Here is a 12,841-nt window from a genome sequence, read left to right on the forward strand (position 1 = left end):
AATCCCGACCCGACGTTCGGGGAAACAGTGCCGGGTGGTTTATACCCGCTGTAAAATGCGGCGGGAATGTTTCCCCCCCTATGCGAAAATTATAGTGGGTCGTAAGACTACCGCGCGCGGCTGCGGATGGTGAGCGCCAGCGATGCGGCGAGGCGCGCTGGGGCTGAGGTCGGGAAAACGGCGCGGCGCCGTGCCGCGCCGCGCGCTACGACGGCCGCGGCGGCGGCGGCGGCGGCATATGCCGTATACGGCGCCGCTCCACTCGTACATCAACAACGTGATTCCCATGCATACTGCTCACAATCTCGTCGCTCGCGCGGAGCGAGAGAGGTTGAGAAGAGCGGGAAAGGGGGACGGAAAGGGGATGCATATGCATACACGCGTGACCTCGGGCCCTCAGCGTGCATATGCGCCCGGGTTGTTTCCCCCGAGGGACACGTGTGTGTCTCCGTCCGGACGCACGTGTGCGTCCTGGTCCTGTGCCCGACTCGCTCGCGTCTGTCACGCTCCTAAATTCATGTTTCGAGGTCGCGCTACGTCGCGCACGTGTCACTCGAGGGGGTTGATAGGAAAAAGACTGTTTCCGCCGTTTTCACTGTAACCCAGTGCACCATCGTGGTATGCAGTATCTGTTCGCCAGCAACCGAAATGTTTCGCCACGCGCTGCAAGTCGAGCCGTAAACTGATTGCATTAATTTAATAAACTGCATTAAGATAATTAAGATGTCAAACGTATCTTCAGATGCATCTGGCTGACTCGATTTACCAAGATGATATCACACTTGAGGAATCTTTCTTAATTAAAACGTTGGTTGTCACGCGGTCTTTGAAGATTTTCCAAGAAATAATTTTAAGAAAGTTAATTCCAATTAATTCGCCGAGTCTTTATTAACAACTTATTAATTTATTTTATCGAAGCTTATTAAATTGTTTCTTTATTTATGTTGTAATTATAATAAAATGTATAACGCGACCTGAACGCGAAACTTAAATTATGTAATATTTTGAATACGGTGGATACCGCTTACCCGATCGTTCCGCGCGGCGTTTTAGATCGCATTAACGTTTCAGTGATTCCTGATAACGTACATCCCGAGAACGACGTATGCGGGCAAGATATATTCGCGAGAAGGTAAAAGTTAGACGCGTAAACTTGAGATTGGTTGCTTGCTGCGGTCTCCCAATAGGAAATCCTGATATATCTCGAGTTTCGCGTCAAACTTTCCGACGCTACTTGGCTTCGTTCGCGCGAAGATATCCTTCCGTTTTTCCGATTTTCTTTTGCGCGCGCTCATGCTACGCTACACGTACATACATACATACATATATTCTTCGTTTCCACGCCCGTGGTAATTTTGTCGAGCATGTCGTACGGCTCGCCGTAAACCACGTACCAACGATGAGTCTCGTGCTCAAAGTGCCTGCTTGTAATTGCCACGCCGGTCGTTTGCGGGCGGCACAAGGGAGGACGGCAGCGCTCGCCCCCGGGACGCGAAATACAGAGGGCACCCTTCTCGTGAAATGTAGCGTTAATCTCATTGTTTCATCGTATCATCACTGCGATACAAATTAATTACTCCTCGAGTCACTTATCGCGATGACCTTTTGATGAAAAGGTGGCTTAAGCCGTAAGAAGATGCTTTGAGACAGAGACGTATTAGGCTTCATTAAGGACTTTGAATAGCTAATTAATGTGCAGGAAGTACATGGCATATTTAGTATTTACGTTAAGCCGGATTCGAAACTAAGCAAACGAGCGCGAATGTCAAATCACGATCCTCGCTGCAGCAATAATTGAAGCAAGTTGCTGATTCATATTTGTTTTCGCTCGTTTGCTTAAATCCTCTACACTAACGTCCGAGTGTTTTTTTTAAATTCAATTAAGGAATATCTAATACATCGTCGGATTGATTACAAAAAATTTCGAGGAGAGTAAAATCGTAGTCGGATAAAAAAACAATCCCGTTTTTTTTTCGACACGCATTTCACGAGCAAATTCAAATCTGTTCTACGTTTAAAATATGAAACGAATATCGTAATTACATCGGTCCAAAGCGGAGTTCTCCGTAGCTCCGAGTAAATGTACGATATATTTTTTTTATTTGTTCATACAATACGTATATTAACTTTTATTTTCAAGTTCTGTGATTTATATTAACGTTTCTGAGTTTGATACACAGTCACAAATATATAATTTAAACTACAAAACTATTTTTCCGCGCTGGGGTACATATTGCCGGAAGTTCAAGAGTGCATTTGCTATACTGCCGGTGATATAATAATTATTACAATTTCGCAACGACACGAAACGTTGCGACGGAACGTTGCCGAGCGGTGGACTGCGCGACGGCTGCTAAAGATTACATTGAATTTAAATAATCTAAATATCCCTCGTAGTGTATTCCTTTGATTCGGTTAAATTTCCTTCTCCTCCGCGACCTTCTCGTCCGCCGGCAGCGTGTACGTGGGGAGGGGTTAAAAGCAGAGAGCGAAAGAGAGTAGCGGACATTTCTTTTTGCGTGGAAAAACAACGTGGAGAAAGGGCAAAGAGCATATAGCGACGCCGCGAGTCACACGAAAGAAAGCAACTCTCAAAGGACGCGCGCGGACAAGTCACCCTCAAAGGATGTATCCGGAGTATACCGACCGCAAGGGAGACACACGAGACCGGTAACTCGATAAATAAAGAAGCAAAAATGGATAAATCGGGAACGAGCCGGCCAAACGGCTCCTGTTTCCGTTATCCAGAAAAAAAGGGAGAGAGAAAAAATCTCGGTGAGCTTTGTCCTTGGTTGTTTTAGTTCGCTCTAACGGGTTGTTTTTTGTTTCCCAACGGGCGCGTCCCGAGTTTCATGGTGGACAAAAAGAGGATAGGAAAGCGGTTAGTAATGACGAGGGGGCACAATAGCGGATAGTTAACGCATAGATGCGTCGATTGGTCGCGCGCGGGCGGGCCCGGGCTCGTTGGGCGCTCGTTCACAACGAACTCGCGCGTGCGTTGTCCGAGTGATACAGAATGGCAAGCGACATCGCGGGTCGCGAGCGAAGCGTTGAATTGTATAGGGAAGAAAGGAGACGGCGGAGACGGCGCGGCGGGCGCGGGTCGTCAGTTAGTGGCCTTCATTTGGGTGCAAATGGAGTTTTTTCCTAAATGGACGTTTCGAAAGTTTGCCGCTGTCAGGCATTGTTTGGTCGGCGGCGGAAGGAAGGGAGGGACGAGGATCGGGTGAGCGCGGGACGCGCGGCAGAGTCGAGTGCAATGCGGAATCAGTCTGCCAAGGCTTTGATTAGCTGGCGTCACGAGGTCAAAGGCTTCCCCAATTGTTCGCCTCGTATTTATAGTTGATTCGTTCGTTTTTCTCGCTCGGCAATTGTCGCTCTGCCTGTTCCCTGTCTTTCCCGTATTTTTCGTATCTTTATCTCCTCTTCCCTTTTTGTCCCTTCCCCTTCAGGAGGGATTGCTTTTCGTATAAAAGTATAATAAGAAGACATTCCGTGTCTTATTATTGTGTCCCACATATATTGCTTATCTAGTGATTCCAATTGACACATTTGTTGATGATCTAATAAATTTCTAAAAATTGTTCTTCCTGCCGCGTCTTTTATTCTCCTCATTTTTTCAACTTCAATTTCGAATTTCTTTCACCTTATTTTTCCTTGTTTGCGTCGAGGCGAGCCATTTGTTGGTTCGGTTCCGTCGTATAGTTGATTATAGATAGGCCACGCCGCCGCGTTTGTTTGCTGAAGCTCTTATCTCTGTAACACCATACTTGGTACAATTAATCGTACACTTATTATCTATATTACATGTTAGCTATAACTTGAATGAAAATTATCGAGTAAAAGACGTGTTATGAGAAGACATGTGCTACAAGAGGAAGACAATTCCTATGTAATAACGCCAAAATTATCACTGCTGTTATTCACTCTTCCTTTTATTTACGATCGAAAATAGGTGTTTCGCGTCGAATGCGAAAATCCCTGGACACGAGGTAAATTTCCGTGGCTCAATCGGCCGTATATATCGCTACGTGATCGAAACACGAGCGACGGGGCACTAAAAGGAAAAGCAACGATTTCCCGTTGCTTTACGACAGTAATTAAACGCGACTTCGCTTCGGAAACCGCAACTAATGCTTGCCTCCATTCGATCCCGAAGCTTCATTTGCCCGCGCATCCAATGACGCCGTGCCACTTTGATCTCGAGTTGAGCACTTACGAAAGTGAGATCGCTCAATCTATGAGCGCGTTAGCGTTTATTTACTATCGAATCAGCAATTCGCTCGGATTCGCGTTCCCCGAACAAGTCGAAAAGCACTAACAAATAGCAGATCCGAAATGTCACGGTGCGCTTCCTGTTATATTCGCCTATTTACTTACGTTATAATTGTCGTTATAATTAAATCCAGTGCGTTTCCCTATCAAAGTGTACGTGTGCATTATGAAATTACCTAGATTTAATAAATTTCTGTGCAGTGCCGAAGGTGGAAATAGTGGACGAGCATGGCGCTACGGCCGGTGACAAGTTCTACAAAGCAGGTAGTACAATAGAGCTGAAGTGTGTAGTCAGCAATATACCGCAACCTACCGGCTATGTCACGTGGCGACACGGATCTCGTACGTTAAATTACGACACGACTCGTGGTGGCATCAGGTAAGCATAATAGACGACACAATATTTGGGTACTGCGAGATCTTAAATGACGCGATGTAGTCGGCGATACGTAACGAATTCGTAGCTCTATTGAGGCGAAGCATCGCGGGCTTTGATCAATATTCACCGTTACGGTTATGTATTATCTATATTTGACGTGCAGCGTAACAGCACCGCGCGCTTAAATATACCTAGTTAACATTCTAGTAATTTGGTCGACGAGAGAACTCGATGGTTTATGCAGCCTGCATAGGCAGGCATTCTAATTGCCTCGATAAAGAATGGCACGCCGGGTGAATTTTGAAAGGCTTCTATTAAAGTTCTCGGGCGACGGTCAACAATTGCGGCGGCTTCTGGCGTGTGTGACCTAATTGGTTATAGATATGACAGCATTCATGAATATCAAACAGCGCTTCAGACAGTATCTGATGTTGTCGGTTTCGTAGAACGATTTTTCAATCAGCGGTTCATCGATAAAACAATTTCGAATTTTTTCTCAGACGTAGCGCGCAATATAGTCCCTTTGTCTCGCCGTTTGATGTGTAAACCCTGCTTCGTTCGTTTTAGATTTCGTTTTAGATATCGGTTAATTCACGTCACAACCTTGACAATTTACGCGAAATGATAGCGGCGCTTGAAAGATCTGTGAGAAATTAGCAATATCGTGATCGATATTGAGTGCGAAAGGATACGAGGTATCACAGGTGAACTGTTGACAATTTAATCACTCTCGAAAACGCTCGATTATAGTGGGCCGATACACATAATGAACGAGCTCGTTGCTTGCGCCAAACGCAGGCAGCGGGGCTTTGAATAAAACATACGAAACTTTTAATCACAAACCGGGTCACAGGTACGATTAGCAGAAATTAGATCGATTAATTGAAATTAACTTCGAAATTATTTCAGAATTTGAAAATAGCTGCAATATTATTTGAAACGGATAAAATTATTTTAAATAAAATCGACAAGGAATATTTGATTAAGTGCATTAGTAACAAATTTATTATTTCAGATTTTATTTTTACAATAAAATCAGAATGATATTGACATTTATGCGTTAAATCTACGTCTGGAAAAATATTACATTTCGTCATCTTTAGTAACATTGACTTTTTTATAGAATTTATATCCTCGAAATATGCGAAAATATTATAGACGACGATTCAAGCAATGCTTTTCCCAGGAATTTTGCGTAAGATAGCATTTCTAAATCAAAATTACATTTCTTTTGTTCATGAACATTACGGACGGATCGTAACAATCGATCGTACTAACGAGCGATTGTAAGTTGTTTTTATTTCGGTCAGACCGATATTATACGAATGACATGGCATAATACGGAAACGAGGACAGCGTAAATAGAAGGTGTGGGCAATTTATTGAGTACATTCTATTACCCCTTTGATTGCCCCTAGTAGGTAGACGTTTTGCGAGATCGTTAAATCGAACGCGTCAAATGCAGCGCTGCAAATAAACGACGTTCGATCACGCCGCGCCGCCGCGCGCCGTCGTCTATCGTGATTACTGGCTCACTGGATCCTATAATGGCATGCATCGGCTTTCCTCACTTGATGAACCATTATGAAAAGACTGTATCATCGCATCTCGCGAGTTGCGTTCTCGCTATATCCTGAAAACGTTTTCGCAGGTGTTCCATATAGATTATAAGCGCGCACACGGAGCGAGCGGGGGGGGGGGAGAAATAATCAAACTTCACGCTGTTTATGACATATAATCTTCGCGATGCAATCATATTTGTCGGCTTAAATTTATTACTTCACCATGCCTTCCTACGTGATAAAGTTTTCGTTTTTCATTCCAGGATATATATATATAAGAGTAAATTTATATATGTTAGTTTCTTATTGTGTTAGTTTCTTATCTCATCTAACTTTATAGGCTTGCACATTTCTATCTACTTGTTGATGTGAAAACTCTCACCGGCTACACGTTAAACGTCTGGAGGATGCTAGGTTGATACGGCAGGCAGTACAGTCGGTGAAGTTAGTTAGCAGTATAATGTTATTATGTTCTACACATAGTGTTACACTTCACTGTCTCTAGTACCTCGTACGTAGCTTGCCGACCTCCCGTCTATTACTCTTCACCTTGGGCGTTCCCTAAGTTGGTCAAGTCTGTGAAGTGCACGCCCCGAGCGTGCATCGCCAAGGCGCGATGCTAAGCTCAACGTAATCAAGTGATTCTCCGGTAATAGAAACATCGATAATAACGAAATATCGCGTTACGTGACTTCCAATAACGACGAGCAATTAGGAGAGCTCTTAAATGCTGCACAGGCAGATTGTTGAAATAATGCTAATATTATTACAATCAATGTGATATATTACCAGAACCGCGCTCAGTCTGTATGAGATACTAACGCAATTTTAGAAGCAGTAAATTTAATCTTGTAGGGAAGAATTGCAAAGGGCTTAATATGGCTAGCACAGCTGATACTAATATAGTATTATTAACTAATATTGCGTTTAGTAATTTAATGTCACTTGTAGCGGCCACAGTTTCACGGTAGCCTAATACCGAAAATGTTTGTCGAAATGTTGGATCGTTAAGCTTTATGAAAATCTTTTTTTATCTTTAAAAATAATAGAGTAACAAACCTCGAGATCACGAACGTTTTATTTTAATAAAAAGTTCAATAATGGAGTTAATACGTTAATAAGAATACTAATAAATATAAAGTGAAATACATTGCATTGTGCACGATGGTATCATTGGTCGGCGCTCCCACGACGTGGACGGCTCGTTCGTAATAGTGATACGTGCGGGCTGATCCATTACTCGGCAAATCAATTAGGACATGGGCGTCGTAGCGCGGAAAAAAAAGCGTGACGAAAACAAAGCATTTAATCGGATTTTGTTTTATCGGCCGTACACGCTGAACCCACGGCGGCAAATATTTCATGGCAACAAGGGGGACACTGTGTGTGGTGCTCCTTTTTTTTATATCAGTGTCTGCGATAAAATAGGCCCCATATTTCAAAATTCTATTCCGGTCACACGGCTTTTTGTTATCCTCTTTTCGAAATAACGCCGCCGAAATGTCGATATTATTACTCGGCCTTCTGTGCAATATCTGAAAGATTTAAAGAAAAAGTAGCACAAGTGGACGATAGTTGTATCTGCAGCGCAGTTGGGTATTTCCATTTGTTAACATCTTGCAAAACATTATAGAGAAACTGTTCGCATAAATAATGGTCTCTGATAAACGTAAATTTTCCTACGGATGATAAAGTGAAATATTATATGAAATGAATTACGTGAGAAACGAATAATAAAATACTCTAAATTTTCTGAAGTGAATCTGACTCCAAAGGAGCGAAAATACTCGGCCACTTGAGTGGCAGTATTTTCACTTGGAGTGAGATTTTACTCTAGAAAATTTAGAGAGTAAAATTTGTAATTACATTTTGATAAACGTTTGTCTTCAAAATTAGACAAGAGCAAAGTGAACGGATTACGTACGGATCGATCCTCCGATCAAAAGTTTGTATCTTATCGTAAACTTTTATGAAACTTACGGGATGACTTCTTCATGGCCGCTACCCAGAAACGGGTTGTATATACGTCGCGCGCGAAAAAACGCTGCGGCAGTGCAGCGAAACAGAGGTGACTGTGTACAGAATATGTTATAAATAAATACTGCATGCTCACGAAGTTTTTTCCTGTTAGCGTCCATCGGCGTGATATAACTTTTAAGTTGCCCCTACTTTCCACCCTCATATTATTCCATATTGCGTTCAAATATAAGAAGATTTCCTATGAAAAATGAAAATAAATCCCCCGCGCTGAATTTACCGATTTTCAAAGCTAAAAGTACGGTGATAAAAAATCTACCGGGGCCGTCGTAACAATTTTACGAACGTTTCCCCTTCTTCTTTCATTTTGTACGTATTTCTTCGCGATATAATTTTTTTTTTTAAGTAATTAAGTCTTGTACGACTTGCATTTCTATGATAGTTTTGTTTATCGATAATAATTGAATTTAATTTGACAAGATTTGTAACCGTGACCGGCTAAAAAGGTTATAAATTTTATCGGATTGCTAGTGGCGACGCGTTCGTCCCTAGGTGATAATTACGGCCGCCAAACTTTTCCATAATTTTATAAAACTTTTCCGCAAAGTACGATTAAGGGGGAACAGGCGCTTTCCTAAAGTTAGACCCGCTTCTCATTAAAGATGGTGTTTATTGGAATTGTTATGCATCCTCTTTTGCATTTTTATGGATAGTCCTTGGCAGTAACGTGGGCCAGCGTTTTTCTTACTCCGCATCACGCGGTATCGTATTTTCACGTTGGCGGATCGTTTGCAGCGCAATGAGCCGCTAATAAGTACATGAAATGAATATTCATAGAGCTTGTAATAAAATATTATGATCTTACAATTCAGGTAAAAATTAAAAAAAAAAAGAATGTTGTTTTCATACATCTCGCTAACGGAACGGTCAACGATATAGAAATACGGGAAAGTATTTCTCGCAAATCTCATTTACTGCGGCCGCTACTAATAAAATAATTAAGCACGTGTAATGGATTTAATACAACGTGACTACATACATAACGCCGCATATACTGCGTACTGCAACGTATGAATATCCGATAGATACGAAAAACAACTTGCGTAACATTAGTTAATTTATGCCGGACGTATACATGTGCCAGTAATATGCAAATTAACTGTATCCATATGAGTATAGATTTATAGAGGTATACCGAGTATTATAAGCATTATAGAGAGTTGTACAATATATACAGTATATCATATATTATTTTTCCTAATTTTGTTTTTATTCTTTTATGTGTTTTTTATATCTCGAGATATTATTATGCAAAATAATAGGCTTAGAGTTGTCAGTTGACAATGTTGACATTAGATTAAAGTAACACGTCTGTGTCGATTCTTGATCGATTTTTGACGTTAGTAGTTTTATTTTTCTCAGATTGTCAGTTACATAATTTAGTTAAATTTAACAATATTTAAGCCAACTTGCTAAGTTTATTAATTATGACAGTATCCTTATTTAAACGTTAACAGTTACGGTCTTATGACAAATCATGTGTAATGGAAAACATTCTCCGTGGCTGAACGTTTTTTGGCAAAATTCCAAAGTAATTAGCAATATCTTTTTTCACGCGAAGTGGTTTCCGCAATATCGCAGATATCTCTTACAGCCTTTTTTCCAACTTTTTGGCACTGTGGATGATATAAAGTGACACAAATGCGTTATGCATACTCTCCCTATAATCGTTTAACGATCAGCTCGGAAAATTGTTTGAACCGAATTTAAAATCATTATGTCGACTAATTGACCTCGACAAGATTAGCAAATTAAGTGTAAATAATACATGTACTTATCATGGATACCATCGATCTGCGCGAATTAATCTTTCATCTTTACGCGATGCATTTTTGAGAGCAATAATGTGACCTCTATCTTTTAAAACGCGCGCAGGGCTGCGTTCAGCAATCGATCAATGTACCAAGTTGCTTAATGAGGAATACAAAATCCAATCCGAACAAGTTTTGCCCCGCGTGCGCGCGCGCGCGCGCGCGCCTGCATGTTATCAAATTCCCATAAACGAATTACAGCGCGGTTAAATTGCACTGCGTATAATCGCGTTAATGCGCTTTGACGGTTTAACGGTGACATTGATTAACATATGACGCATTCACGGTTTTACTTTTATTTTGTCCCATTTTCAGCAAGCCGCTCTCGATTAATTATGTTTATAATATATCATGACATAATGTAAATGCACTCGGAGTGACGCGTCAATCCTCATGCACGTCTTTCAGTTGCGTGTACACATTTTATCGCTTGAAAAGTTTATCCCTCATTGCATCTTGGTGCTTTGAACGAGAATTCTTTACCTCCCTCTGCGTCGTCCAATTATTGCGAGACAACAAGTTGAAATGTGATGAAACATTCAACCGTGGCTGAACATTATTAGTTATGATGTAGCTTTAACGAAGGTGCCGTCTTCTTATTCGGGTAATATTATTATTCGTGCTGCATTTCGTGCTAATTTTAAGCGCTTTGTGTCCCCGTGGAATTAGCAGGAATTTCTCGGAGAGAAGTCGGCCTGTCACTACCTTCCGAAATTCTCGAGAAGGCGGCAATTAACGAAATTTACATAGTCCTATTGAGTAATCGCGTTATCGAGTTGTCAACGAAGTACCCGTCGTTGTATGTTCCTCTCCCTGTTCTTCTCTGTGCCGACAAGACGGATGAATTTTTAGGCTTTCTCGGACAATCGCGTCATGTTCGTTCTCACAAGTAAGAGAGAGAGAGAGAGAAGAAAAAAAAGAAAAAAAAGATGTGTCAGAAGTACCACAGATGGCAAAAAAGGTATACCCTACGGGCTCACCGTCTGCACGGAACACATCGCTTGTCCGAATATTCACTGTGAAATCTCCCGCCGCTGTATACGGCATTCAATTATGGACCCGAATTCAACATTGCCAGAGGATTTGCCACGGGAAACGTGTTACCTTCTATAGCTGTAAGTCAGGCCCGTATCCGTTTGATTGATCGTTACTCAACGGGTTTTAGCGGATCGATACCCTGCATGATGCAGCAAGGACCGCAGCTTAATCGTGCTATAGCCGGAATAAAGCGCTCCCGCTATCATCGATTTTCTTAAACCGCTGGCGTATTAAGTCGAGAGTTTATTGCTCGATGAATATTTAGGCGGGGCGCTAGAGAAAATCAAGGCGTTTGCACTTCGCGTTAATTCAAGGTGTGTTGGCCATTTACGGTAACATTTTCGGAATAACCGTATCGTCGGGAGCGCGAATTTCGCGCACGGTTCGCGAGCGCGTAACGTCGAGCGTGTTCTTAATTTTTAGTTTTACGTCGGGTAAACACGGCAATGCAATTTTCCTCCATGTCGGCGCGGGTATCGCGATTTAACGCCGTTCAAGCGACTGCTGCAGCGGCGCGACACGTTATGTCGATTTCTTCAATATTTTTCCTTCGCACGCAGTTCTATCTTTGCGCCGTCGTACATGCATATTTCGTCGCTGAGAGCATGTATATGTATATTTATGCGAGCCATATTTACCAGAGGAAGAACACGGCACTCTCCACGTCGCACGCCCATTTACACCGGGTGAGCTCGTTGTGTACCTTACTCGCATCGCGCGTTCGCGGATGACTTCCGAAAGATGGAACGAGACGGGAAGGAGGAGGGGGAGGGGAGGGAAGGGGGTGTAGAACTGACACGCGGAGGTGTAACGAGGAGGGAGTGAAGAGAGGAAGAGGCGCGCGAGTGGGTGACAGGGGAGGTGGGAAAAAAGGAAGGGGAGGGGGGGAAAAAAAGAAAAGAAGAAAAAAAAAGAAACAACGAGTACATCCTTCCTCTCTCGACTTTCCAGGCATACCGTGTGTATCCTCTCTCGAGCAGCGCCCAGGGAATTTAATTCCATTTTCAATTTACCTAAACCCCTTTACGCAAACTCCGCTACCGACGTCGAGTACTTTTGGACTTTTTCTACCCTTTTCTGCGTGCCTTCCGTCCGCCGCCGTTACCGTCCTACCCTTATTCGTTCTTCGTGGCGCGGCTTCCTTCCATTCGAGTTTGTCGAGCGAAAGGAGGCACACGTTTCCGCCACTTCTTGCCTCCTCTTTACGAATGTTGCATCGCGAATCTTCGGGAGGGTCTTGAATAAAGCCGCCGAGAGGGAAAGAGAGAGAGAGAGAGAGAGAGAGAGAGAGAGAGAGAGAGAGAGAGAGAGAGAGAGAGGGCGAGGGAGAAGGGATTCGCTGAACAGAGAGCAGAGCCACTTGGTTTTAACTGCCTTTTATGCAGAGATGCCTTCGGAGATCCGCATTTCGAGCGTCCACTTAAATTGGAGTTTCATCCGACCGCAGATTTCCACCTCTTTCCAGTACGGGATGTCGCGCGTTAATTAATTCGCGGTTTCTCTTCACTTTGGCAAATGATCGTTTGCATTCCCCCCCCCCCCACCGTTTCTTATTTCCTTTTGTTTTCGCGCAAGGTTTACGCTCGATAGATTTCAACGCTCGCGTTCCGCAGTTACGTATACACGCACGTATGCAGCCGCATTTCTCGATGACCCGTAGTATTGTAGTACTCGCTCTGGCGCATCGCGGTTACCGCGTGCACGCAATTACTCGACGACGTCGACGAATCTAACAGGTC

At 42.9% G+C, this 12,841-nt stretch overlaps 1 protein-coding gene across 4 annotated transcripts in view; it reads left to right on the forward strand.

The window, feature by feature from the left end:
* LOC105462136 (peroxidasin) overlaps positions 1-12,841 on the forward strand; it is a 120,589-nt gene that overhangs the window by 79,437 nt on the left and 28,311 nt on the right. For all 4 annotated transcript variants that reach the window (XM_011708884.1, XM_011708698.1, XM_011708756.1 and 1 more), the window contains one exon: positions 4,477-4,654. In XM_011708884.1, coding sequence (XP_011707186.1) covers positions 4,477-4,654 — 178 coding nt within the window. The remainder of the gene's footprint in view (positions 1-4,476; positions 4,655-12,841) is intronic.

The sequence above is a fragment of the Wasmannia auropunctata genome, unplaced genomic scaffold (assembly GCF_000956235.1).
Source record: "Wasmannia auropunctata unplaced genomic scaffold, wasmannia.A_1.0 LD336116.1, whole genome shotgun sequence".
Lineage (NCBI taxonomy): Eukaryota > Metazoa > Arthropoda > Insecta > Hymenoptera > Formicidae > Wasmannia > Wasmannia auropunctata.